At 41.4% G+C, this 26,828-nt stretch overlaps 5 protein-coding genes and 1 long non-coding RNA gene across 10 annotated transcripts; 3 read left to right on the forward strand and 3 right to left on the reverse strand.

The window, feature by feature from the left end:
- Positions 1-1,100: 1,100 nt before the first annotated feature.
- Positions 1,101-11,527, forward strand: LOC129586552 (aminopeptidase N-like). Of its 2 annotated transcripts, none has more exons than XM_055479850.1 (21): positions 1,101-1,255; positions 1,387-1,801; positions 2,625-3,105; positions 3,456-3,611; positions 3,774-3,891; positions 4,464-4,584; positions 4,682-4,836; positions 4,915-4,943; positions 5,730-5,814; positions 5,893-6,027; positions 6,125-6,243; positions 6,310-6,593; positions 6,656-6,789; positions 7,164-7,219; positions 7,305-7,452; positions 7,517-7,596; positions 7,668-7,778; positions 7,879-8,046; positions 10,591-10,645; positions 10,856-10,941; positions 11,075-11,527. In XM_055479850.1, exons 2-21 carry the CDS (start codon positions 1,501-1,503, stop codon positions 11,304-11,306), a joined length of 3,054 nt encoding a protein of 1,017 aa, XP_055335825.1. In that variant the 5' UTR covers positions 1,101-1,255; positions 1,387-1,500; the 3' UTR covers positions 11,307-11,527. The 2 variants fall into 2 exon arrangements, with proteins under 2 accessions (XP_055335825.1, XP_055335826.1); XM_055479851.1 differs by having other exon boundaries at positions 1,415-1,801.
- Positions 8,356-12,201, reverse strand: LOC129586553 (probable hydrolase YcaC). Of its 3 annotated transcripts, none has more exons than XM_055479853.1 (4): positions 11,695-12,201; positions 11,050-11,326; positions 9,334-9,559; positions 8,356-9,134 (listed from the first exon to the last, which is right to left on the reverse strand). In XM_055479853.1, exons 3-4 carry the CDS (start codon positions 9,535-9,537, stop codon positions 8,604-8,606), a joined length of 735 nt encoding a protein of 244 aa, XP_055335828.1. In that variant the 5' UTR covers positions 9,538-9,559; positions 11,050-11,326; positions 11,695-12,201; the 3' UTR covers positions 8,356-8,603. The 3 variants fall into 3 exon arrangements, with proteins under 3 accessions (XP_055335828.1, XP_055335827.1, XP_055335829.1); XM_055479852.1 differs by having other exon boundaries at positions 11,640-12,201; XM_055479854.1 differs by having other exon boundaries at positions 11,045-11,326; positions 11,640-12,201.
- Positions 12,202-12,550: 349 nt separating this feature from the next.
- LOC129586600 (uncharacterized) lies at positions 12,551-13,312 on the forward strand. The gene is made up of 2 exons (XR_008690153.1): positions 12,551-12,726; positions 12,836-13,312. It is a non-coding gene; the product is annotated as an uncharacterized LOC129586600 (long non-coding RNA).
- Positions 13,313-13,763: 451 nt separating this feature from the next.
- On the reverse strand, positions 13,764-15,385 carry LOC129586616 (uncharacterized). Its single transcript, XM_055479942.1, has 3 exons — positions 15,131-15,385; positions 14,158-14,984; positions 13,764-14,093 (listed from the first exon to the last, which is right to left on the reverse strand). Exon 2 carries the CDS (start codon positions 14,931-14,933, stop codon positions 14,205-14,207), a length of 729 nt encoding a protein of 242 aa, XP_055335917.1. The 5' UTR covers positions 14,934-14,984; positions 15,131-15,385; the 3' UTR covers positions 13,764-14,093; positions 14,158-14,204.
- Positions 15,386-18,289: 2,904 nt separating this feature from the next.
- On the reverse strand, positions 18,290-20,833 carry LOC129586618 (uncharacterized). Of its 2 annotated transcripts, none has more exons than XM_055479943.1 (5): positions 20,589-20,833; positions 19,804-20,235; positions 19,353-19,466; positions 18,986-19,105; positions 18,290-18,651 (listed from the first exon to the last, which is right to left on the reverse strand). In XM_055479943.1, exons 1-5 carry the CDS (start codon positions 20,788-20,790, stop codon positions 18,389-18,391), a joined length of 1,131 nt encoding a protein of 376 aa, XP_055335918.1. In that variant the 5' UTR covers positions 20,791-20,833; the 3' UTR covers positions 18,290-18,388. The 2 variants fall into 2 exon arrangements, with proteins under 2 accessions (XP_055335918.1, XP_055335919.1); XM_055479944.1 differs by lacking the exon at positions 18,290-18,651 and adding an exon at positions 18,679-18,844.
- Positions 20,834-22,762: 1,929 nt separating this feature from the next.
- Positions 22,763-26,437, forward strand: LOC129586585 (uncharacterized). The gene is made up of 3 exons (XM_055479904.1): positions 22,763-25,334; positions 25,525-25,722; positions 25,981-26,437. Exons 1-3 carry the CDS (start codon positions 25,085-25,087, stop codon positions 26,217-26,219), a joined length of 687 nt encoding a protein of 228 aa, XP_055335879.1. The 5' UTR covers positions 22,763-25,084; the 3' UTR covers positions 26,220-26,437.
- The last annotated feature ends 391 nt before the right edge of the window (positions 26,438-26,828 follow it).

Below are 26,828 nucleotides of genomic sequence, written 5' to 3' on the forward strand. Positions count from 1 at the left end.
CTAAAGTACGAGTTCCGGCACTTGGTTGTTTAGAATGGAATGCCACAGGCCCAAACAGTTCTTCACATTTTGCATTTGGAAAGCATTTTAATTTGTAGTCTGTCACGTTTATATTTTGCGGTTTTATAGTCATGCTCGAATTCGATTTAACTATAAAGAAACGAAATTTGTAATACAGTGAATTGGATGAAAATAATTACGATTACAGATACAATGTTCAACTGAGAAAAAGTGCAGAATTAACCAATATAATTGCACACCTTTCTTTATACAGTATGCAAACAAATACAAAAGTGTATTCGTGAAAATGACGATCTCATTGATCTGCACCTTTAACAAAATTTAAATTTAGTTATTATACCAGCACTCGCGTACACAATAGCCTGCGCGTTATAATTATAAGGCATCATATATCGTACTGCACATGTGTGCACGCACAATATTATACAGTAACATGCTTTTCACTTTTCTCACTTTTTTACGCAGCTGATAATATACAGTAACTGGCAATTTTTATTTTGTTACGTATTAATCAAAAGCTTATGCACAAATCCTACTTCTTTTGCTAATAATTATGATCCTGTATTATAAAATAGGCACTCGCCGCACTCGTATTATTCTTGTTATGTGTGGTACGAGTCTACGTGATACTTCAAATGGCCGTAATTAACGTGTAACAGCAGTGCTACATACGTGGCGCCGGATATCGTTATATAACAATAATAAGCGTTATGGTATGTAGCTAATTAGAAAGATTATTCCACTTAAAAGTCACATTTCACGTATTTTCCGGGAAAGGAAAAATATGCAGAAATGGTTGTTGTTTGATAAATTGGATGTTTGACCAGTTGGTACAAGATCGATGTTTAAAGTGGCAATTGTAGCACTAATAACCGGGGTCAGCCCATGTCAACGAGCCAACTGTCGGCCGCACTTTGTCCGGTACGATTGCAGTTATGCACTGTCTTTTCCAGTCTGCACGCGCCAACCGTTCCTGTATGGCAGCCACATGACGCTGTCATGCGATATCGTGGATTTCCAACTGTTCTATAACCGCAATACAATTCGTGCTGACAACACGTATAAACGATATACAATATTATTTACTGCTGTTTTGGATAATTTTACGACAGAAACGACTCCGGGTATTATTTTGCTGGCAGCGTGGTAACCGGAAACAGGGACGGGGATGACCTTTTTCCCAACGGATTAACGTCGATTTCCGCCATAATTTTTTAATGTGATGGATATATTAGTAAGTTCATTTTTTAATTATATATAATTTGTGCAGTAAAATTGCAAATTGTCAGTAAATATATTCCCAGTTTTGCGGGATTTTTGGACCTAACATTGATAATTAAAAATGTGGCACGAAATTACGTACAGCGCCCATCACTGACACGCAACTTGGCAGGAACGGCCGACCGCCGCGGTTAATTAGCGCATTCCAGCCCGTGCCACATAAATTCCTCCCGGTTCATTAAATCGTCAAGGAAAAAAATGTCGCTCTCGGATACATCGACGCCGAATGCGGAGTCGACGACGGTGAGTGCCAATAGCGATGCCAGTGTGCCGCATACGGCGTCCAACGCCACGGCTGCACCGGAAAGGCATTTGCAGAAAACTAGCACTACGGCTGCTGCTCCGCATCTCTCCCAATCGACGACATTGCAAAATGATACGGATACGCACTCCCAGAAACTGCAACTTGGATATTACGTCCCAAAGAATGTTCTAGTCGGCTACGTCATGCTGGTCACTGTGATAATTGTTATGATCGCGCTGGTTACCGGCTTTGCAGGTAAAATGTTGTTACGCCAGTTTAGTAACTGAGATTGGAGAAAAGCTGATATATCTATATAAAACATCCGATTTCATATTATGATTGCAATAATTGAGTTTGATAGTGCGCCGAACGGTAGTTTTAGCAGTGCATATGCTTGAACGGAGAAAGATATACTGTACTGTACGTATACATTGGAGAAGAGCCAGTGATCCCTTACTCTACGATTAATCACAAAATTTGTATACTGTACTTCAAGCGCGCAGAATGTTCATAAAAATTTGCAATTCCCTTCTTACTCATTACTGATGTATTTGTCTCAACAACGCCCGGAGAAAACTGGATATTTCGATTTTCTAAGAAAACCCATCTAGTTTTAGTTCCATAGTTTTGATTTTAATAGGACAGTTGTACAGCAGGAACTCTCAAAACGGTTGTAATAATAATAGTATAGGTACGTTTATTACAGTTTTTATTACAGCGCGCGGATGTTTTTACGCGATCCAGCATGTACTTGCTTACACCGAATTATAAAGATAAAAGCAATAAGAAGGAATATAAAACGTTTCCTCGGCAAATCACTCAAATGTTTTTGATTCGATAGTAGTAAAGAATGAATGAGGAAAATAAATAATCCGTTCGTTACGGCTAAAAAAACGGAACCTGCGCAGGTTTAATTTAAGGTTAGGATCTATCGGCAAGATTACGTACGAATACACGATATTCACTGTTTGCAGTGTAGAACAAACCATAAAGTATACAGGCAAGCAGAAAGTTATGTCAAAGTATAAGTTAGCCGAACTTCCGTGTTATAAATTTAAGAGTTCATATATATTAACAGTCCGGTCCTCCTGCTCGCCGCCCACACCGCATCCCGCCGAAGGTATCATCGCCTCTAATACCTCCACGTCCACCCGTCCCGACAGCGCCGCCCTGCGTCCACGCGACATCCGGTTGCCGTTGGACATTTTCCCGGTGCACACAAAACTGGAGATCCGGCCCATCCTGAGTCCGGAATTTAAATTCGTCGGAGAAGTGGATATTACCTTTATCTGCAAAAATGCCACGCGAGTGTTAGTGCTGCATGCCAAGGATTTGGCGGTGAACGAGAGCGCGATGGGCTTTAACGCGGAAGAAGGCAATCCCGTGCCGGTATTGCATAACTGGGCGGATGATCCGGTGCGGCAGTTCTGGAAGTTCACGTTTAAGGAGAATCTGCGCGTGGGCGTCAAGTACAACGTTAGTTTGAAATTTCAAGGCAAGCTGAATGATGATCTGAGAGGATTTTATCGCAGTAAATACGAGCGGGATGGAACAACCAGGTAAATATATTAGCAAATTTTTAAACGTAATATCTAAAATAAATTTCTAATATTTTTAATTAGCTGTACTTGCAGTCCGCATTTTTTAAGATTGTATTTTATATGAAAATTTAAACTGCAAGCTTATAATAACAGCTCGCACATCTGAGACCGGTTAGCTAAATACACAAAAAGTATTGTAGTACGATGGCTGTTTTGTCTGCACCCCAATTTTGTGGGGAATTACGAAGTGTCGAAACGGACTGAAACAATTATGTAAAATTAGCTGAATTTAAATATAAATCTTTTTAATTATCTTAAAATTCATTTTTTAATTTCATTTGATATTTTTAACTGGTGTTTGGGGACAGTTGGATCGCGACAACCCAGTTCCAGCCGACGGACGCCCGGCGGGCGTTTCCCTGTTTCGATGAGCCGGGCATGAAGTCCACTTTCGACATCACCATCGTCCGCCCGGCCAACATGATCTCCATCTCCAATATGGAGATTATCCGGCAAGACACTCGGTTAGTCGTACACTTTGTGTGTGTGTCGCTATGTGCACTCCCGGCATTGCATCGGCAGCCGGAAGTCGTTGGAACACTTGTCTGTCGTTCATGATCATATATGCGTGTCGAGTGCCGTGTTTATCTAATAACGCATCGCTGTTTCTTCTGCATCCCCTGCAGTGCCGACAATCTCGTGGCCGATGTGTACAATCGCACACTGCCCATGTCCACTTATTTGCTCGCCTTCGTCGTCTGCGAGTTCTCCAGCAAGGAGAAATTAGCGGATAATGGTGTCAAGGTAAGTTGCACTGCTGTCAACTATAACAAACATTTCTGCCGGTAGTTAGTAATTTATCCAATCTTTTAATTTTATAAACTCGAACCACACGCAGAGCAGATTCGCTCTGCTGGGTTTGAACAGACATAAAACAATAATTTTACAGATAAAATACCTATACCGGAGCTTGTATGGAAAATCTACTCTAGCAAATGGATGCAGTTATGATATAAACACACTGTAATCGTAGTGTAATGGTGTATAACGATTTTCAAATTCACGCAAGTAGTAGTTGTTACCTTACCGTTATCACACATAATACATGCTGCCAGCGATATTGTACAGACTGTACGTCATACGAGAACAATTTAATTTTTTTAATATTTTTAGTATGGCATATTTTACGAAAATATTTGTTGCAAAAATGTTAATGTAACAATTGCTACTATGATATTATGATAACCAGATTGACAAATATCCTTATCGCTGTCGTAAACTGAAGTGCGCAAATTAAAAGCCTACCCGGCCCGAGTAAAGGATATCACTTTCGTTAAATTCTTCTAAAATCAAAGCATCGTCTGTTGATTATTTAGGTGCGGGTATGGTCCCGACCGGATGCTCTCAACCAAGCCGAGTTCGCCCTGGATGTCGCGTGTCAAATGCTCGTGTATTTCGAAACGTATTTCGGTATCCCCTTTCCACTGACAAAATTAGGTACCGGTTAACCAGTTGATTGTTATAATATTCACTGTCAGATGCACCAGACAGTGTATTGTAAACTGACTTCCGGTAAGGCTTGCATTTGTTGCAGATCTCATCGCTGTGCCGGATTTCATTGCCGGTGCCATGGAAAACTGGGGCGCCGTGGTGTTCCGGGAGGTGCTGATGCTATACGACAACGAGACGTCGCCGGCTAGTTCTAAACAGCTTATCGCCATTGTCGTCGCGCACGAAGTCGCACATCAGGTGTTGGCGATCTTTTTGCCAATCTAGCTGGCTTCTTAGTAAGATTGATTCGCAGCATTAATCTTGGCAATTTTCCAGTGGTTCGGAAATCTGGTTACTCCAAAATGGTAAGAATGGGAGGGAGTCTGTCCTTAAGCCATACTCGCATATATCCCCGCTAAAGAAAGATTTTGATAAGTGTCAAGAACCCGTAAATTCAAAAGTGTGGAACCAGTTTGATTCATCGAAGGGAGTACTTTTGCGTGTTCTAGCTATTTCGCGACCATTATATAGTTTATAGTTTATATTACCGGTTGTGCCACTTGTGGACATCATAATATTATGTAATTTTATGGAGGTCAACGTAGTACAGGCGCTGCAGCAATGAAAGGACAACCGCCAAACGATGCCGAAATTGTTAACTTCGTATTTTTTAAATCTTCCTGACTTACAGTATTCGTCTGACGTTAACGTAAACAGTGTTCCTCATCAAGCGCTCGAACAGTTATATTTTGAAAACTGACCAAAAAGCCAAATTTCAAATAACAAAAATAAAATAGTTAGCCAAATACTCGTATATTTAGAATTTAGCAACAGCATCGTTTGTCGGTTGTCCTTTCATTGCTGCAGCCCCTGTACTACGCTGACCTCCATAAAATTACATAATATTATGATGTCCACAAGTGACACAGCCGGTAATGTAAATACAAAGACAAATACAAAGACATTCTCACAGTATTCGTCTGACATTCGTAGATTATCGCTCATCACTACTGCTTTTGTTAATTCTATACAGTATTTTATCGCATCACCATTATTGATTGTACGAGTATGACTATGTAAGGCACAGTATGAATTAATTTTGCTGGCAGCTAACTTTAGTTAATTGTGAAACTCATAAAATTTTGTAATAGGTGGGATACGTTATGGCTGAACGAAGGTTTTGCCAGTTTCTTGGAATATCAAGGCGTAGAATTCGCTTTTCCCAGTTGGCACATGGTAGGTGCTTTTTTAAAAGTACTTAATAGCTTCCACAGAATAATTTCCGAAATGAAAACCAATGACATTTTCTCAAAGGCGCAACAATTTGTAGTGGACAACCTCCATGTGACCTTTGAGCCAGACGCTCTGACAACGTCCCATGCCATATCGTTGCCGGTGTATCATCCTGATGAAATTGGCGAAATATTTGATCGAATTTCTTACGGAAAGGTACTGCACATATCTGTATGCGACAGGCTTTTTCTTAACACTAAGAATTTTTGTATTAATGTATCGCTGGGTAAATCTGTAATCGTTTGTCTTTCAGGGATGTTCATTGATTCGGATGATGCGTTACTTTCTTGGCGAAGAAACCTTGAAGAAAGGGCTGAAAAATTATTTGACAGCCTTTTCGTACAGTAATGCGGAGCAAGATGATTTATGGCGGTATAAAATCTAGTTGTGAAATTTACCAAATCACAACGTTCACCGAACTTTTATTGCACGATGCAGGCACCTAACCGAAGCCGGTCGTCAAGACGGGAAGTACGTCGACATCAAGATGGTTATGGATTCGTGGACACTGCAGATGGGCTATCCAGTGGTGACGATTACGCAAGACCATGTCAATAAATTGGTGAAATTCTATCAGCAGCACTTCTTTCTGGATAACAACGCCACCGTGGAAGCTGACAGTAACGATCAAGGACATTCTTGGCACGTGCCGGTTTCCATAATTACTGCTGCCGACCGGTCGTACGACAAGCCGAAACAAGTCTGGCTCAGCAAGGAAAACAGTGGGTTGGCGAACCGTAAATTTGATATGCAGGATACCGTTTATCATGGCTGCATTCCGTAGAAACCGTAAACGAACTGCTGTCATCGCAAAATGAATGGATTTTGGCGAATGTGCGAGAAACTGGCTATTACCGTGTCAATTACGATGAACGGAACTGGAAGCTGCTCATCACGCAGCTCAATACGGACAGAACGGTAATCAGTTACAGTAATGTGCGTTAATTTACAATTGTACATAAATGCACAATACTTTTAAAGTACACTGAAAAATTTTTCCGTACTTGTACGAAATAATATTCCAATTCGCAAACAGGCATAACTGGCCGGCTGGTAGATTCCAATGTTGTGTGTCATAACATCTTCGATACAGTATGCAGTAAATGTGTGAAGTTGTTCACAAAACCTTACGCTATAAACTACAAACTGATGTAAATATGTATACTGTTCACATAAACGTATGTCTATGAGCAATTAACACAATAAAACAACTTGTTATAATGGCAAAAAATTAGCTTCTGCTAGCATAATATATGTGTACTTAACTTTTAACTGGAAAAGTATTTTCACAGAAAATCGATGTGATTAACCGAGCACAAATTGTGGACGATGCTCTGAGCTTAGCGAGGTGAGGAGGGTAGACAGACCGGCTGGCTAACAAGACGGGAATGGCGACCTTTGTGAATACAGTCGCTTTTTTTGCTGTCGTGCAGAGCAGGCTATTTGGAATACGGAATCGCCCTGTCCACAACAGAGTATCTGGTGGGCGAACAGGATTTTCTTCCGTGGGTGTCATGTCTAAAAGCGTTGGAGTTCGTTGACGCTATGATGCAAAATTCGGAACATTACGGTTTACTCAAAGTAATTGAACTACTGAAGCAGAGCGACGATGCTTTGGACACTGATAAATAACTTCGTGTTGTAGAACTATATTCTTCGCCAGCTGAGACCGATATACATTATTCTCGGATGGGGCGACAGCCTGACCGAAGCGCATATCCAGCAGTAAGAATGCAATAAGATATATACGTTTTCCTTACTGGTTAGCAATTCGAAACGCATGTTTACTTTTGTAGGCTTCAGCGTGTTGAAATTCTTCACGCTGCATGCTATTTCGGACACGACAATTGCGTCGAAAATGCCAAACAGATCTATACCAGATGGATGTCCAATCCCGAACAGCACAAGTAAAAATACTCACTGTGACGCGTACCGATGAGAAACCAAATCGAAACTGCGTACGAACCCTTAAATCGTAATAACTCTGCACTAGTGCTTCTTATGCAGGATATCAGCAAATCTGAAATCTGTGGTCTACTGCAATGCCATCCGCTATGGAACGTCAGACGAATGGGATTTTGCATGGGAGCAGTACAAGAAATCCTCGATTGCCGGGGAAAAGCGCCAGTTCCTGACCGCATTAACCTGCAGTCGGGAGCCTTGGATTCTCAATCGGTCAGTAAACTTACTGGTTTGTATAAAGCAATTATAAAACGCATCGTTTTTTAGAAATTATAAACATAGGCTAAAATTATGCAGTTTGTCGCAGTTTCGATCGTTATTTATGGGACTATCAGTGGCCGTGTCAAGGTGTATAAGGGATACACCTTGGCCGTGTCAATGGCAACCGACGTTAGTGCAGTGCAGGCAAAGGCAGCCAGTTTCTACGGGCGATCACTCTTTTCACACTCACCCTAGCATTGCCTTTCCTGGCTTTGCAGTTTGCACACTTTAGCTTACCAGACCACGAAGACCTGCTCCAGAATTATTATCAGAGTTCTTTATGGAAAATCTTATTACCAACAAAAACCGACCAAATCGGTTACCAGAGAGAAAACGGTCCGAGACTTAAGGCAGCACCGCAACGCATGCATCAGTTATGATCAGCTTGTAACTTGTAAATTAAGTTGCCGCCGCATCGGTTCCATATTATTTATGACAGTTAATTACGCACATGATTCATAAAATAAATCAGCTACGAATTAAATATTGGCTGCACAAGGCATCACCGTTCAGTTAAAGCTAGTTTTCCAAGGATATGTTGTATTGAACGTGGGAAGGTATTGGTCAATAATCATCTGCAACACTTTGGAACCAACTGGGCTGCTCCAGTCATTGGCTATCTCCGACTGCAGCGCCCCTGTCGTGTATGTGCGGGCACCGCCCTTCTCCCAACGGCGCCGGGCATTCTCGTCCGCCTGCGCATTGGGGCTGCCACTGGCATCCTGCACGACTATCACGTTAAATCCCTCCTGCACCATGGAGATGGCCGGGTTAACCACACAGACATCATTGGTGAGGCCCGCCAGAATAGCCGTCTTTCGCTCACCGGCTGCTTTAAGTACCGCCGCTCTAAAAGCCGGTTCGTCCCAGGCGTTAATGGTACCATGACGTGGTATACGACTGGCAAAAGTGTCAGGTAGAATCTGTTGCAGTTCATCCACGATCGGTCCGTCAAATTCGTCTTCCAAGCTGGTGGTCATGACCGTCGGTATGTTCAGTGCTTTGGCGAGGTGGGCCAGATACTTCATGTTGCCTAATACCTGCGTCATACAGCAGCATTGCATTACTAAAAATGTCAGATAATGTCACCTGACCTCATGCTTAAACGGGGCCAGCTACAGTGTTTGGCCAGGGTTGTGCAAGCACCTAGGCAGGTAGTATACCAACAAAAGCGGACACTGGCCATTCAGATTACAGTTATACCGTGTTTTCGAAACTTTATTTATCTGTAAAACCAACCTGTGAGCGAGGAACATTGCGAACGAATAGCATGACCCCCGTCTGATAATCAATCAGCAGCATAAAGCAGTCCGAAGCGTTAAGGCGCGCAAATCGAGCTGGACATGTAGTCGAGCAGCTTTGCCCGTAAGTTTGTCCACCGGTGATTCCAATGAAAACGCCGACAGTGATTAGTACGGGCAAAAAATAAGTTAGCCGCGGCATCGTCAATAAGAAAGTGGCCGTACTACAAAAAGAAAAGTGTTATGTCAACAGATAAAAGTCATGCGCAAAAGGCGGCATTTTATATTATTTACTGGTAGACTTGGAGTATAGCGCGAGTTCTGTGGCGTTGTTCAAAACTTCAAATTGATAATTGGATGACCATGGTAATAAAAAGTCAATGTTGGCAAAATAGGTTTCCGTGCTTCTGACGAAACTCGATTGTTCGAAAATTCTCAGCCTATTTTGGAAAAAGTATGTCAGTGGGCTCACAAGTCAGTATCGCAACGCTCGGAATGAGACCGCCAAATTTTGTGGTTCGTTGATTGTCTTTAATCGGACCATGTATCTGTATCTGTAACCTGACTATGCTACTTTTTCTCGATTTGACACAATAATTGTGTGTGATGCGCTTATTCTTGAGAAACATGGTGCACGGTAATGCGCTTTGGACCCGCATGGGCAGAATGGGCAGTTACGGATTTATGGTACTCGTACAGAGTACTACATCAGGTGTAACTATGGCGTCCGCTAAACCGTTTAAGTAGTGTTATTCAAAAGAATTATTAGACCTAATAACTGGCTCGAAAATATCAGTTGCATCGATTTCAGTATGTACTGGCAAAGAAATTACGAGTACTTTGGGAAGTGAATAGCCGCGGGCAACACATGCGTCTTTCAAATTGTGGTTTCTAAGCCTTTCCTTTGAACTTTCAAATTTCTTCCGCCGTGTAAATTTTTGCACTAGGGTTATTAGAAGCCTTCGTGGAAAATTCTGAATCCGAGATACTGACGATTAATTCTAGGACCACGCTTTTCAATGTGAACTGTAGCGAGAGAACAGTCGACGACCTGACTTGTGCCAGGGGTCACAGGCGTTAGTGCAATCCAAAGTTATCATCTAAGTACAAAAACCGCATGTTTTTGCGGTTTTTGTGCTCAGATGTTCCACAGTTTATACAAAACGTAAACAGTTCCCTTGATCATACAGTTATAACGATGCTCATGGACACGGTCGGCTTTGCTTTGATTTTTTATTTATGTTGCTGTTTGCAGATTACTGGAGTGGTCGTTGACGAGTCAACATATAAGAAAACAAGACGGAGACCTAGTAAGTTTGTCGCATCTGGTATTAGGTTTGTTTTCCATGTTTTTAGAAATCGCAAAGATTTGTGCATGATAAATTTTCGTTATGTTTTAATAAATATAACGTTCACATATACTCGTATTTTCGTCGCCTGACTGTACAAAAGGTCACCGCTTATGCAGAAACTGCACGTGTAACAGCGCAACGAACCTTTTTCAAGTATCACATTTTCAGGTGATGTCGTTAATTGCTCAAAACGCAGTCGGTCGCTATCTTACATGGAACTTTGTCAGAGATCGCTGGAGTGAAATTCGACTTCGGTAAACTTTTGCTGTTGCAATATTAGTGATTTTGATGTTCCAAATTATTAATAAAAGAAAACTTTTCTGTTACTGTTTGCGGTACAACGAACCAGCAACTCACATTACCGTATATTCCTTATCGTTGATGCAGATATGCTGGGGTTATTGGAGGACTGTCGCACTTGATCAGTGGCTTGACCCGCTCCTTTAACACTGCTTTTGAACTACGCGAACTGGAGGCCTTTATCGATGACAACCGCGACAGTATCAGTATTGCTCAACGTGCCCTTTCTCAAGCGGTGGAGAAGAGCAAGGCCAACATCAGCTGGAGGAAGCGCAGTATGTCGCAGATAACGCGATGGTTGGAAAACGTACGGAAATGAAACGTGGCAGCTTGCAAAATCTGTAATCGGAAAGACAATGCATGGCGATACTAGTATCTGGAGTGCCTTAATCCGCTCACTGGAAGACTTGTCTAATTTTTACAATTTATATGCATTGCGGTTAAGTTTCGCGAATGGTGGTTGTAAGACGGTTTGATTTGACTCAAATGAAATTAAATAATTTTGAACTTTCGATAATGTTATACATAAAAATTGTAAGTTAGGCAGTTAAAATATGTCGTGCTACTGACACTTACGTTAACGACAATACCACGGCAATTATGATAATTCCCTAATCCATTAGTAAGTGGAATTACGAATTGTGTGACGTACCTGACAATGCCATAGGTGCTCAAGACTTACGGACTATGTAGTCAACTGTCATTACCTTGGTGTTTTTGAAACCAGGCAGCGCCCTGCTGTCAAGATTATTAGTGGAAAGTATAATATTTTGTTCCTTTAAAATACATATTATCCGTTAACGCAAAGGAAGTGAAACGCGTAGTGGTTCCGGTATTTAACAATCTGATCTACTCGAAAATATTACCACACGGAAAAGGGTACGGACGCTGCTTTTAAAGCACTTTCTTATGAACATACTGTACGCGTTGAATGCAGCTAAGTAAGCATGCGAAATGCCAGCAAAAGAGTGTTTGCATCAGCGGATCAGCACTGAAATCCACAACGAAACACAGCATTTACAGTGCAGTACAATGGGAACAGCTCCACCGGTGGCGAATTTAGACGAAATTTTAACTGTTCGACCGCCTTTGTTTGTCAGACGTTGCTGTGTAACTCGCTGGCCGCTGCCATTCCATTTCTGATGATTTAAATGGAACCTCAAAAAGTTAGTTACTGGAAATTCGAGTGAAATTTAAACAAGTGAACAGGCATCTTTTGGACAGGAAATGTGGTGTAAGGAAGGAGGCATAAACATTCAGCTTGATAAAGTACAATGGATGCGAAGAAATCAGTTTGGATTCAGGTTACTATTCTGTAGTTATACGAACATTCAAAATAATGCATCCGTCGAGCACCTGGATGGGTGCATTCTCAAAGTAAATAAACAAAAACTAACGATTGTGTTTCCCGCCAACCTAGCACTTCCTGATGTGGGCATATTGTCCTCGCAGTACAAGTGAATCTTGACAATAAAATTGATAAACATCCGGTTCCTGCTACCTGCTACACTGGATGCCATTTGCATGCAATCGTCAAAGCATTTTTCGAAACGGTATAAAAGATTAAAAGATTTCGGTTTATTGGTATTACTTGGATTGAAACCAGCCCAAATTGTATTACGCCTGACTTCTGAATCTATTCAGTGGTTATATAGTAAAATCGGCAAGAAATATGCAGAGTAGCGTCGTCTTCGTACTAGTTGTGGTTCTGATACTGCATATTGCCATCGAAGATGCAGGTACGGAAAAGCGATACATCAGACTGTGGCTTTTATACTTTGTTGACCTTTAGTGTTTGTCCCGACTTGGTTGTGTTCACTCGTTGCACGGTGTCTACCGTATATGTAGATGCAGCTGTTCTGGAGGAACTGGAAGCGAAGTTATTCCGTGCGGAGCGTCGTGCCATACAAGCCCAACAACTAGCAGCAGGTGGCGGGTGTATGCCACAATCCTGTATAAATCAAGGTTGCTGCTCCGGAAACTGCAATGGATGGTGCCGAGACTGTGGTTTTGGAGAATGCAACCACGGATAACAGCAACCGTGATACTCGCGTCATTCATGTGTAAAATAGTACCTGTACAGTGTACAATAAAAGTGTACATCAACGACATCAAACCACAGCGAAGTGTTTAATAAATTAAAATATTATGTGTTTAACAAACTAATATCTGCACTAATAATTTGCATCTTCGACGTTCCAAACAAAATCCGTAAGCGCAAAATTAGTGCAGGGCGACTTTACCGAAATTATTCATTAGAAAGAACAATGAGCGTTGCAGTTATTATTATTTTAGTTTGGTCTACTCCGGCACAGTAGAAAAACTGCTTAATAAAATTGTGGTACTCTTGGAGTCATGGGTCAGTTGTTACTGACAACTTACTGTTACTAACAATCGTACTGCCAGAGCGGTCGGCTCTGCGCTCACGTCAGTCGTACGGTTGGACCGCCTGATTGAGCTGCCGAGCCGTTCGTATGCTGCCGATTCATGCGTCATTACGATGCTTGCGGGGTCCAGCGGGGATTACGACGGATGGATCTTCGGCGATCTACTTCTAGATTCACTTCCGATGTGTTTTTCTGCTCCTTTTCGCTGGTGTTGTTGTTAAGACGATTGATGTTTTGGTCTAATATTTAATAAAACTACGTTATATTCCATCTCTCGTGTTTCCGATCTCGCTCACATTCGTATAGCTCAGACCAGCCTATGCATCTGACGTTCTTTATGGCGAATGTTAAATATACGAAGTGATGATATTACACTCGATGTTCGAGAAAATACGAAACACGCGGTCCGCTGCGTTGACATTCCACCCGGTGAATATGGTTGAGTACTTAATAAAAAGATAAGAAAAGCGAAGGACTTAATCAAAGCAATAACATGCAAGATGACAATCGCAGTTCGCACAACATAAGAAAATAAAATCAGCGAACAAGATGCTGGAATCTGCATCGTTCTAAATCTGAATATCAAGAGCTTCTTCGCACATCATTTTTAAGAAGCCAAAGGTTACACATGCAGGCGATTTTTGGTAATCGGAATTGATTATCATAGGCTTTTCCGGAAGATGCTCAATTTCAAATGCAGCAGCAAAAACTGGCAAAACCTACAAACGCATATCAACCGTTTATTATTGAACTTTCACGACCCATTTCAGACTAAACACTCACCATTACAATAAGTTTGCCAATAAGTACCCTAGGGTTCCGGCTTCGAATTACGGCTTTCCGTCCCCGTACTCCTTCGTTCCGACCGACATGATACCCAGCATTTTAATCGTGGTCGAGCGCAGTTCATTCACTAATCGCGACATCTCAGCGAACTTCCTCTCAAACACCTGCACCGTCGTGCGTAGACGGAGAATCTCCCGGTCGGATTCTTCTTTGGAGCGGAATTCCTCCGCTGCTTCGGTGCCGGCAGCATAGGTCTCCTTACGCACCGACGGGTATGGACTGTTTCGGGTGGAACCCGCGCGAGCGACTTTGGAAGAACGCGGTTGAGGCATACTCATCTTCCGTTTGTTGGGGGTCTTCCCTTCACCGCCCGCATGGCCGTTGGGCTCTTTGCTGTCCTCATAACCACCGTTCGTGTCGTCGCCGTTCATCGTGTCCGAGTTTGGTTCAGGCTTCGCGAAGACCTCAGCGTCGTTCTCGTGGTTCCAGCTGAATCGTGTCGGAATGGCGTCTTTAGTGAGACGCAGACGGAACCCCGTGGAGATGGCCAGACGTTCAATGCAGTTTTCCTCGAAGTGCAGGGAACAGACGCAGGTGGTGCCCGCGATGCTGAAGTACGGACCTGGGTCGCGTCGGATGTTATGGATCCACACGGGACGACGGGAGTCGCTCTCCGGTGGAAACTGAAAGTATCCAATGGCCTGGCCTCTGGTATCGAATTTGTCGCGACTGGCACGGTTGTTGCAAGCAGGGACACAGCAGAATTTGCCCATATTTATCAGAACGATGTGCTGGCAGTGCTGCTCGAGTACCGTAGCGTCAATCTGTAGACCCAAAGAAGCACTTATTTACGGCTTCAGCATTCTGGATTCGATAGTTCTATTTATGTTCCTACATGTAATGCAGACTGCTTTTAATCTACCCAAGAAGTTGAGTAGAACTTCAGTACAGTCTAGTGCACGTTGTTTACCTTTCAAATTTCAAAAATTTTCCAAGGTTCTTGGGATAGAATGGATACTTGTGCAGTATCCAAACCAAGCAGTAAGCTCTGCTAGACGAGTCCTAGCAGCTAGTGCTATCGTATTGTCTACGATTCAATCAAGCCAAGATGAAGCATATCGCAGCACCAGCACTTTAGTTAAGTAGTTAATGCAACAAGAAGTCTTGTAGCATGCCGTTTCTGACGAGAAACTCAGAAGAGTGATTACTGATATCAGTGGCACTGTGGAACCGATTCTTCAGACTCGTTGTACTCAAGTTATGAGCTATGGCTAGGAGACGAATGGCATTCGTAGTACTCGTAGTCACTACCCGGGCGGTCGCCGTTCAAAGCAAAGGGGAATCGAATTTTGCTTCTCAAACGATTCTAAAGTGAACCAGTCTCGCTAATTTCGAATCCGTCGTTAGAAAAAATATTTGCATGTGCCGTCGCAAGTTTTGTACTGCAGTGGTTTTAAAATAGTTTTCGAATTGATAAAAACTTGCACCGTGCGATGGCTACCAATGCTAACAGTCATACAAATAATACAAAGGACGCTCCAAAAGTAAGTTTCCCTATTTTGTATCTCGCAGACCAAAGGTCTTTAGCTCCTTTTATCCATACAGATATAAATGCCCTTCACTAAGGAACCGAAGAAAAAAATAACTCGGTTTAAGTACAATCAAAGAGAAAAAAATTAGGGAAAAAAAAAGCCAAAAATCATTGACCACTTTTCGCTCGTGTGCCACGGATTTTGCCGGGACCGTTTTAGCAATTTTTCTCAAACATCCTCTTAAGTTTTTGTAACGTACTAAGCGTCCACAGGTTAAGTATTCTTCTCTCTTCTAATCTCCATTAATAAACAAAAAAACTTAATCATACTGTTTTTCTGGGAAAACAGAAACTATCGATGACTAGGAGCAAAACCCACAAAGCTGTCCTAATTCCAGGCGGTGAAAAAGTTAAATTTCATGAAAAAAAATTATTGTCCTCGCGGTAACTTAAAGTCCATTGGTATCTTAGATGCGCATAACTGCGCATAAACTGTTCTTTTCATTGATGCAAAGAATCTTGAATTCATAGGAAGGAGAAGGCTGAATAAGACAAAATTTGGTGTCACGAGTAAAAAAATTTTTACTCAAACTCTTGAGCTTTCCAAGATGATCTACGACTAGAGAAATATTAAGCATAATTTTTGCTATTAACACTTTTAATTCACCGCCGAAAGCTTGATTAGGGCGCAAGTGATGCAAGAACGAATCAGGTTTTAAAAAGTCCGTGGACAAACTGAAAAAACGGTACGAGCCATTTTATTTCTCCTATCTCCTGTTTTTCATCAAACCGTTTGCTTCTTATTTTCCTAGTTAGTTAACATAATTGCTTATTTAACAAAAAATATATCAGTTGTATATTACTTCAGATGGCAGGGAGGCAAAACAGCGAAACTTACTTTTGGAGCGTCCTTTGTATGAAGTTATGGGGTATGTGAGCGGTACACCGGAGCAAAGGTGGTTTGCTTTCGGTAAATGCCGGTAATGTGGAGCTTACTTATACTTAACAGAATGATGCTATCGCCTATCGGCACAATACTAGAAATAGAAACTTTCTAAGAGTGGTAGATCTAGAAAGCAATACCGTAATTAGCTCGGTGAATACGTTTACTAGCACAACAAGCTGATTCGATCACGAACCAAATTTTGGTTTACTTGAAGCATCCTGTATTATGACGAAACATTTGACTATGCTTGAGAGCGTTTCAGGAAGAGTTTGTATCTGGTACCAGAGTATCCGTAATAAACTTCCACTTGTGGCTTGTAGCCCATACACAGTATTCGGTAGAGCAGGCATAAAAGGGAAAGGAACCATGATGTCTGCATTATCTTGCTTTCAGCATTCGAAATAAAAGTATTTTGTATCTACAACGGCAACCGCCTAAACTGTTAAACCGGCTCCTCAAAAAGAACTGTAGATCAGCCGCAATGGAACGACAAGTTTTAATCATCGTGGCATTGTTGTCCATTTTCTTCCTGGCAGCGGTATTTACTTCTGCAGATGCTCGTGGGATTGGTAAGAATACACAGCAACGGTGCAACATAAAGATTCTTTGCGTTTATCTATACCTCAACAAAATTATTTACGTTTTCTCTAGAAATTACAATTTAATTATTTTTACGAGCGAATATAAAGCCGACCTACTCTAATTAATTGAGCGAGGGCTATTTACAGCTACCTGTCTGTTTCTACTGTAGATCTTGGGTGTACCGTGCGTTGCACGAGCTGGTGGACTTGCACGGTCAAGAACATCGGCAAACCGGAAAAGTGTGGCAGTCAGCCAACTGGATGTAACTGCAACGAATTTGCGTTTGGATAAGAATGGAGAACGAAGGTCATCGAAAAATGGGGATTTCGCGACAACGCGAGCAGCAAAACATCGCTCGTACTCTGCATATGGTAATATGTATGTTAATATGCACGCCTTTGAAATCATCCGAAAACAAAATTTGTGTATAGAAAGTCAATAATTTTGCAACAGCAGTTGCTAGTCGGTAGTGGTCAAAATGTTGAGAATCCAAGAAGGATGCAAAAGCTTGTACTTATGTGCTTATACGATAAAAACCTCAAATTACGACTAAATCTCAGTCGAAAAACAGTGCGCTGCGCCAGCCATCTCATTGTCGTATACAGTTTATAAATAGTTCGATGTTTCCGCATACAAGAATCTACTTACGAGTACGACTTACGAGTACTCTGTACATTCTGTGAACCAAAAGTTAGTTAAGTTTGAACTTATTTTTTTACTGGACCCCAATGAAATGTTTATTACTACTGGCTATTCACTATTCAGGTTACTCATTTTTTTATTAACATTTATTATTTTTTATTCTTGGATAACTACTGTCATCAATTAATGGCATGTCTTCCCGCCATCAAATTTTGGTCTGCCGTTCTAACAGCAAGTTAAACCGTGATACCGTAATTATCGAATTTGCACCTCCCCCCATAATAATGTCCCTCTCCGTAACAAGCCCCCCTCCTGTAACCCGTGTGAAAAATAGCGCCTCCCCCCCAATTTACCGCCCACGGGGCGTTATTAAATGTTAAGCGCCACAAAATGATAGATACGTAATTATTATTGCCATAACTGCATTATTTACAATATAATTTGAACAACTATGCTCAAAAGCGCTGCTCTTGCGCCCGAATGTACACGTGACGAAAAATATGGCAGTAATTTTAATAAGCTGGACATCATACGCATCGAAGCATGACTACTGGTGCAAGCACCATGGATGTGGTCAGTTTCAATGCTAAGCCGCTGTTGACACGAATCGGGCCCCGAGTAGAGGTTTGATCGGAAGAATCAATCTCCCTTAATGCCCACGCTAGACCTTCGGCCATCTTGAATGCCGTCCGATTGTCTGAAATAACGGAGGATATCGCGTCCTTGCTTGTCACATTAGCAGTGGTTTCCCCAGTCGTCTGCCTGAAGCTCATCGACGTTGTGGAAGTTTCTGAAAATTGAAGATCGTTCTGCCGGTGCACTTTCGAAGCTCCGTGGCACAATGATGATAATTATTGCGTAATTTATTATGATTGGGCAGTGGCCTACAATGCTTCACGGTGCTTTTGCATGAATTGAAGGGGTTGTTTTTTTTCTTTTTCTAAACTTTTTATACCGATTCACCGCCAAACATGTTCCTAATTCTAAAAACGGTGTAAAGACAATTAGTATAATACGAATATTTTATAAATAATTATACACAGTGAACTATGAACGTAAATTCGTAATAATATAGTATTCTTTATTGTTTTTGTGCCGTATAAGGTACTCACGATTTTACGCACCATCTTTTATCGCTGGCTCAAAGGTATCCAGGATTTCGCTCGTGCGCGCTGTAGACGTAGAACGCCACAATGCAGGCTCGGAGAGGCTAGTAATTAATATTTCGGCTGACAGTAGACTGCCTGTTATAATATTTTTCTTTTACCAATAGCTCATCATGCTCACAATTATGACAGGAGTGCGTATTTACTTGTTAGAAGCATGATCTGCACGGTGTATCGTTAAAATTTCGCGGGACTACAAAAATAAACATTCTGATGCCGATTATTCGGCAGAATGGACCGCTGATGGTCCGCCAATATTTTATTAACTACCTCGGTAATAAATAATGATAATAACATTCTTTATTGTGCTGTGTACCGTACGCACCATTTTTTATCGCTTGCTCGGGAGTATCCAGCTTGTTGCTCATAGGCGCTGTGGACAGAGAATGCAACGATCCAGTTGGTAACTTTGAATTTCCCGCATGTGATAAGAGATTACCTGTAACAATAGTTCTTATTTTATTAATAGCTCACCATAATTACTGTAGAATTCTAATGACAAGACTGCTCAGATATTTATTCACTAGTGAAAACGAATTAGGTAGTAAAGTAAGTAAGCAAGTAAAGCGTACGTTACGGTACGTACCATTTTGTCTGTGCAAAGAATCTAGACGTAATTCTGTTTGCATTGTTTGTGCCTGGACTAATAAATAGCTTTTTTTTCCGAGTAACTGAATAGTTGCTTAAAAAAGGTATCACTGCGGTTAAAAGAATACTGCAGATATATTATACAAAAGTTAACCTTAAACGATTACGGCAGATATGATTATTATTACCTTCGCCTACAATTACGTTATGCGGTGGCCATATCCACAGTTTACACTTGCTTTTTCCTGTCCCTTTTGTCTCATCCACATAACATTCTTCGAATTCCACACAAATATACAGACCAGAATCAATGGGGCGCGCGGGATTCAAAACAAGGGTTCCATTTTGCAAGACGTCTGCCGTAAGTGGGCCGATGCTAAGAAGAGTGCTGTTAGCTATCCAGTAATATACAGGTTTCTCTTGCAAAGGAATCTCGGCGCCGCTTTGCAAAATTTTTGTGTCCGCAAAAAACCTTCCAAATGTGTACGTAGAAGCCTTGCTGCCTTTATAGGACAGAGATCTGGTATTCCCAGGTGTTCTATCTGTTGACGACCCACATGGAAGCAGCAGCATTTCGTTTTGCTGGGCATGAGTTGTGGATGCACCATCGGCCTTTATTTCTATAATGTCAAATCACGTCATAATTCACCTATGATTCTGTTATACATAGATCACTTATTGAATTTGTCAGATTAGCTAACCGGTAAGAGCATTAATTAATAATATAAGGACGTTAATAAAATAAAATTTTTATAGCTTTATTAACTTTAAAAACCGTGCACGTAGGGATTTGATATTGAAGCCGATGCGCGCTATGATTTTTGCGCTATGAGAAAATGCGTATACGTACACATAAATGATTATACAGCAGCGTTTCCGGTCGAAAAGCAAATTCAAAACATTTAAAACCAAAAAAGACCTCGTGTACGTGGCATATCTGCATGCACGTACGATTACTGTACGTGCTCCTCACTTTTCACCGCTTGTTTCGCAACGCAGGTCAGGCCATTTCCAGGATCGCGGGAATTTGTCGTAATCGGTTGTAAGCACTTGAATTCTCCTTCCTCCCATGGAATGTGGGGTACATATATTGCAGTTGCCAGCAGCCAAAGTATTACGAACCCAAAACACAGTGCAGGCATAAATTTAAGAGACACCGATGTAACAAAAAGCATTGTAAGAGGTGCTTCGGTTTCCTGGTGCAATCTTAAAATGGAACCGTAAGTGTACACTATATATAAGGCATATGTCGATCCTGAATTCCCAGGCACGGGAATGCTGCGAATGCGTTCACTATAGTTACCACTTCGTTCCACCCTCAGGCAACGATAGAACGGCATTTTACCAGTTGGCATTTTGCCACAGTTGCATGCGCATGCCAGTTGGCAAGAAACCTTAGTAATCAACTGAGATGCTGCTTGTAGTACTCTCTCGTAGGTTTGTTTTAGTGAAAACGTAAAAATAAGTTAGTGCGTATTGCTTAAACAGAGGAACTAATGAAGAGGCTACCAACTATTTTGTTTTGTTTGGTGTTATATACTTTCTCAGTCTTTAGCGCTCTGATTAATGCGTCAAAGTACAGATACTGGAGGCGAAACACTGCATTTCTAATATGCTGGTGCGTTCGCGCATAAAACCATAATTTCCCCTCTTATTTTCTTTGCATATTAAATGTAATAAGTAAGAACTAGTCTGTAGAAACTATCCGTATACGACAGTGCTCTGCGCTCGGATGACTTAAAAAGGATGACTATTTATCGACGTAATCGTTAAGGGAAGTGACCCGGTACATGGTACAAAATTCGTTTACATACACATAAACTTTCGCTTTCGCGAACTCCCGAACATTTTTTGCATTGTTTTATGTGCAGCGCCAAATGATTTGTATAAAGAATATACACTGGCTTGAAAACCGTTTATGCGCGCAAAATCAGTTTGACTGTCAGTCAGTTACGGTTGTCAGAAAATTCCGAAAGTTTAAATTTTAAACACATTCCGGTGTAACTTTATCGTCCTTTGCACATAAACGCATATACGTATGAGGATCGTTCTTACACCGAACCACGGTCTCAACTCGATCCACCTTAAAATAATCCGCACAAAAACATAAGCTTTTCTGCATCGTAATGAAGTAACTGAGTAGAATGCTACAGAAAATAAGCAAGTAGTTAGATGGATGTTTACTTAATTGAGCGCAGGTCATTTAAAGATACAGTCATTACAATTCCTGTTAAATTTATTACTCTAGGTCTGTAACTTGTAGTTGGCTACGCCCTAAGTACTCCGTTTCACGTGAATAATCTTATGATTGGGTAATATCGTGTATACCTCTGGCTCTGGGCACGAAATACAGCGAAATAATCTTTATCTGCAAATAATCTATATACTGCAAATAATCTTTATCTCCAAATAATCTATATACTGCGATATATAGTAATACATGATAGTGTTTTTAATTACATTTAAGTATTTTTATTAAGCATCTCTATATACGTATGTAACCGAGGCGAAACCCACGCGCTTACGCTTAATCTGGCAATACCGGCTAAAATCTCTGCATCGTTTTTCCAACAAAAGGGTCCCAAGGTGAGTTATGTGCTTCTGGAGCGATGGTGCTGCGCCATGTTCATGTGCCAAGGCAAGTGAATGCGAATATATAATAACTGCTCATTTAATTTATTTGTGAATGGGTAAATAAGTCTTAATTCCATAAAACAATAAAGGCGGAATGATTTTCGCTTTCAGAGAGAAGTATTGTTTTTGTTGCACCACTTTCGGCTCCATGTGAAGCAGCAGCAACTCGTGCAAAACGTCGTTTAGTTGCTTTCCATAAATGCGGATACGCTTCAACACTGCTGAAAACCGGTACAGTCAACGTAAGCACATCGAGACCTGGCGCATAACTTTAAATCACCTCAACAGCAACAATTACTAGTTGGATCCTTACCCGTATCTTAAATGCGCTGTTTTGTGCTTTCGTAATCAGCAAGTGTCATGCAGCGGTTTCTGCAATCATGGACCTTGCTGCAACACTGTGCAGGTGCCAGCAGATAAATTTCATTTAAGTTTTTTTCCCATTTAACACTATAGGTAATGCAGTTAATGCTATAGGTAATGGCTGAAGAGAACTTTAAGGCCCACAATGAGCCAAAATTAGAAGTCAGTTGCACTATGTCTGTGAGTACGGTACGTATCTGTAAAGGGCAACGTCTTCGGCCTTGATCGAACTCTGCTTATTGTGAGCCTTAAGTGACGATCCTTCTTGTTCTTGTATTTTTTAACACATATGTCTAACGTTTCCATTTAGAAATATTATTTTCTAACAAATGACTTTCTCTGAACAGTAATGCACGTGATCTGAAATGTCGACATACAGTATGATCTGAATTGTTGCAACACTAGGATGCCGCTGACAATGCATCTAATGCTGCCAGTCAGCGGCAACAGAGCTACACAGTGGTGCTTGGTCAACATTAGTCACCAGCGTCCACTTCCCCACTTGCAGATAATTGTCCAAATTGATGGTAAATACGTATGTCACAATTCATACGATTCGGTTTATTTGGCAGGCCAGTTCAACAAATAATAGTCAGCTCTCGTCTGCACTGCTCAGAATGATTTAAAACGCATGTATCCTCAGATTTCGTACAATGCTCTGTTAAAAGCAAATTAGTGCAACCAGTTACGGCATATGAGGCAGCTTACAGGGCAGTGCTATTCGTAACATTTCTCCCAGGGACATCCGCCGCCCGACCATGGAAACAGATCCAGTGATTTCCCCCATCCCGACAATACACATTCTGCAGTTTACGATCCCAAGCACAGTGACAATGCCCATTCAGTTCTCCTCCGCATTGACAGTTGCATCCATTCCACGGATAATGCTTCGCACACATCGCATCCACTCCGGATGATGTCCATACCGATAAAAAGAGCAGCACGGCAAATGTGACCACCGCTTGCGCCATTTTGCAGTTTTCTGTAGAAACAACGAGTACAATAGAAGAGAGTGTAGGACTACTCAATAACCTTACCCAGACAATATTTTAATCGATAATTAAGGCAAACAAATCAGAGGTAAAATTAAGGAAGAAGGAATTTTAATTGCTGTAGAAGTATACTAAATTTCAAACTGGGCCATCTTTATTTATATCCATCCGCTCTGATACTGCAGACTGCAGATTCATGGTCAACGACGCTGAGCGCCTCGGCACATCTACGTAAATTCTTTATTCTGTCGTAGACGGGATATGCTGACGCACAATAATTGTTTGGTTTAGTAAGGACGCTTTAAAAGCTAAAACTGTGAAATCCACAACAATATGTCGTAGACGCTGTCGTTTTTCGTTTTGTGCGGTGAACGGACAACGGTTTACTTGATAGAGTAACATGGCACACCCATTTACGGGCTACTACAGAACAATATTGCTCCCTAAAATGCTGGTTTTGCAGGCTATTACTCTTGTTTATGTTACGTACGTATAATGCACGTCTGCCGGAAGTAGAGGTTCGAAATTTCGTATGTCAGTAATTCAAATGACCAGCACTACGAGTAGGTAGAATGTGTCGTCATGCTGCAAGTACTGTGCTTACTACATCGTTCTACTTTGTAGCACCTCTCGCGTACGTTTGTACAAAGCGATACAGGAAATTATGCACTATAATAACGCGCTACGCCAAGCTGTTTTACGCGCATGCATTGGGCAAAGACTGTTGCAGGCCAAATTCTATAAATATAATTCTATTTTTGCGGAAAATATTTTTGCTGATTCTTCATAGATTTCTTCAAAAATGGAGGCAGTAAATTGTAGTAACATAAATGTAGTGTAGACTGTGTAGTGGCTATTCACCTAACCGTTAAGCGCAAATTAGGCGCTATCTGTACCTTTACGTGTTAAATTTCCGGATGCCTTGTACGCCACGGCTTAGCAGGTGAATTGCGAATGCAGTTTATCGTGTGAGTGGAGAAATGAATTTTGGTTGGATTAATGTATCGATAAGCAGAAGCAACCTTGCCAGAAGTATTGAAAAAGAGCTTTGTGGTTTGTTGGTACCATGTTGCATAGCAGGGATGCTGGTTATGTCAGAGAAGGAGCGACATAACTCTATGCGACCGCGCTCTATACAGTCCATATACATATTTTTAGTCGGCAATATTTACACCCTATGTAACGATGTACATGTATGCATACATTGTACAGCATGCAGTCATTCGGTGTAGTTATATCACTATTCAGGCAGAAGAAGGTTATTTTTAGTTTCTGCACAACCGCAGAATGGCTTGTCTGCATCGCAATTCAAAAAAGCGAACCAACATACGGTACTAAGCGTTCCTGTTTACTGCACTGAAGTACTAGCAGATCCAGAATCACTACAGAACTTGTTAATGTACGCAAAGACTTCTGTGTTTTATAGTGCTAAAAACCTCTGGTTTATGATAAATTATATGTATATTCCATAAATTCTAACATGTCTGAGTCTAAGCCCAGTAAATCCAGCAATCCTGCGGACCGGAAGTCCGATAAGGCAGACAACCCGAAGCAGGTTGATGAATCTCGAAAGTCTGAATCTGTATGTTCAGACAAGAGCAAAGGAAAGGAGGAAACAAAGTCTACAAAGACCAACGAATCTCGGAAATCACTGGATACAACAATATCGGACAAGGACAAGGACAAAAGCCCGGCATTGTCCAAAAAGAGCAGCTTCCTCAAACAGCTCGGTAAGTGCGCAGGATTGCCGTTATATGAACACTACGCTTTTGTGGCGCGCTTCCTTGGCCCAGCTTGGGTGTCACTTGGGTGTCCATATCGTAGTGATGTAAGGATACCCTGTGTCAAATAATTTATTATAACGTAATCCGAAGAAATACTTTTATAAGTTTTATAAGCGCTTAGATTTAATTTCTGCAGACAGTGCATTGGGAAGCGGACCACCATCCAAAAGAACGCGACCGGTATCTACCGGACTTACCACCAATGAGGAAGAAACGAAAGGTGATATCACGAAATCAAAATCCAATGAGGCTATCAACACGGCCGTGCCGGATAAAGATAAAGAAATCGAAACAACTCCTATGGTCAAAAAGACCAGCTTCCTTAAGGAACTGGGTAACCCTTTGTATGATTGCAGTTACAGTATGGATTTTGCTTATATGCTGTAATCACGTCCATTCAAAGCGGTTACGGCTAGTTTGCGCAATACTTATTTGGATTTTTTGAAGCAGCCTCTACGGCACCGGAACCGGAATCGGAATATACGTGCTTTACAAGACTTATTTGTTTAATCTGTGAATCCATAGACCACTTTTCTGCAATGATGACACCTCAGGGGCTAAAAAACCGCATAAATGTAAACTTTTGTTGCAGATAGCGCATTGGGAAGTGGACCTCGGTTGCCCTCTGTCAAGGCGCCTCCAGCTGTTTCTACTTCCAGCTGCCAAAATTCCGAGGAAGAACTTCGGCATTTACTTGATGAAGTGAATGGACTGAAAGAAAATTTTTCTAGCAAATTAAAGAACCTTCAAGAGGTACTGAGTGCGCAGGTGGCCAAAATCGATGCTTTGGAGAAAGAGTGCAAAGAGCTAAAAAAGGTCAATACAAAATAAATGCTCTTTGTATTCTGTGATTCGCCTGGGTTGCCGAACTACCTAATCAACTGCGATTTCTGCATGCGCAAAATAGGTTTGGTCAGTTATGTAATGGTCCACAATAGTAGATTATGGAGTCCAGTACCTATTACATTATTAAACAGTATAAAGTTATAATAGAAACCGAACCACATGATGGTCTGAGTTTGTGCTCACTGTTGGAAACTATCATCGTATAAAGTACATTGCTAAACCGTGAAGGTTGATGACTAAGACGGGCAAACATGACAAACCATAGGATGCATAATAATTTGGACTGCAGCAGGAACACGTTACAGTTGTATAAACTGCAACTGCTGGCGCATTCTTCGTGAATATACAGTATCTGTGTACTCCGTATCTCACTGGTCATCTTGACGGGTAGCTGCTACAACAAATAGGAAACCGAAGGATGTCTTGATTCTTCAACTTTATTAGACAGAATACTAAAGAGGGCACGGGCTCTAAAATACTTCCATAAATTTTTGATCACACATGTAATGCAATCAGTATGAACTGAAAATGCTTCCACCACTTTTTTCCTCTTTTGTCTTGTATAACCTCCTCTAAAAAGTTTTCCCGTTACCT

Source organism: Paramacrobiotus metropolitanus, unplaced genomic scaffold (assembly GCF_019649055.1).
Source record: "Paramacrobiotus metropolitanus isolate TYO unplaced genomic scaffold, Prichtersi_v1.0 Parri_scaffold0000021, whole genome shotgun sequence".
In the NCBI taxonomy this organism is placed as follows: Eukaryota; Metazoa; Tardigrada; class Eutardigrada; order Parachela; family Macrobiotidae; genus Paramacrobiotus; species Paramacrobiotus metropolitanus.

Excerpts from the sequence above, each read along its gene's own strand:
- LOC129586552 (XM_055479850.1), top strand. The coding sequence starts at position 1,501 with ATGTCGCTCTCGGATACATCGACGCCGAATGCGGAGTCGACGACGGTG. Across the intron at positions 3,612-3,773 it reads ATTATCCGGCAAGACACTCG|TGCCGACAATCTCGTGGCCG; the intron begins GTTAGTCGTACA and ends CATCCCCTGCAG. Across the intron at positions 4,585-4,681 it reads CTTTCCACTGACAAAATTAG|ATCTCATCGCTGTGCCGGAT; the intron begins GTACCGGTTAAC and ends CATTTGTTGCAG.
- LOC129586585 (XM_055479904.1), top strand. The coding sequence starts at position 25,085 with ATGTCTGAGTCTAAGCCCAGTAAATCCAGCAATCCTGCGGACCGGAAG. Across the intron at positions 25,335-25,524 it reads CAGCTTCCTCAAACAGCTCG|ACAGTGCATTGGGAAGCGGA; the intron begins GTAAGTGCGCAG and ends TAATTTCTGCAG. Across the intron at positions 25,723-25,980 it reads CAGCTTCCTTAAGGAACTGG|ATAGCGCATTGGGAAGTGGA; the intron begins GTAACCCTTTGT and ends CTTTTGTTGCAG.
- LOC129586616 (XM_055479942.1), bottom strand. The coding sequence starts at position 14,933 with ATGGGCAAATTCTGCTGTGTCCCTGCTTGCAACAACCGTGCCAGTCGC.
- LOC129586553 (XM_055479853.1), bottom strand. The coding sequence starts at position 9,537 with ATGCCGCGGCTAACTTATTTTTTGCCCGTACTAATCACTGTCGGCGTT. Across the intron at positions 9,135-9,333 it reads GCAATGTTCCTCGCTCACAG|GTATTAGGCAACATGAAGTA; the intron begins GTTGGTTTTACA and ends TGTATGACGCAG.
- LOC129586618 (XM_055479943.1), bottom strand. The coding sequence starts at position 20,790 with ATGCTTTTTGTTACATCGGTGTCTCTTAAATTTATGCCTGCACTGTGT. Across the intron at positions 20,236-20,588 it reads TGCGAAACAAGCGGTGAAAA|AAATAAAGGCCGATGGTGCA; the intron begins GTGAGGAGCACG and ends TTGACATTATAG. Across the intron at positions 19,106-19,352 it reads CGAGCAAGCGATAAAAAATG|GCAGTCTACTGTCAGCCGAA; the intron begins GTGCGTACGGTA and ends ATATTATAACAG.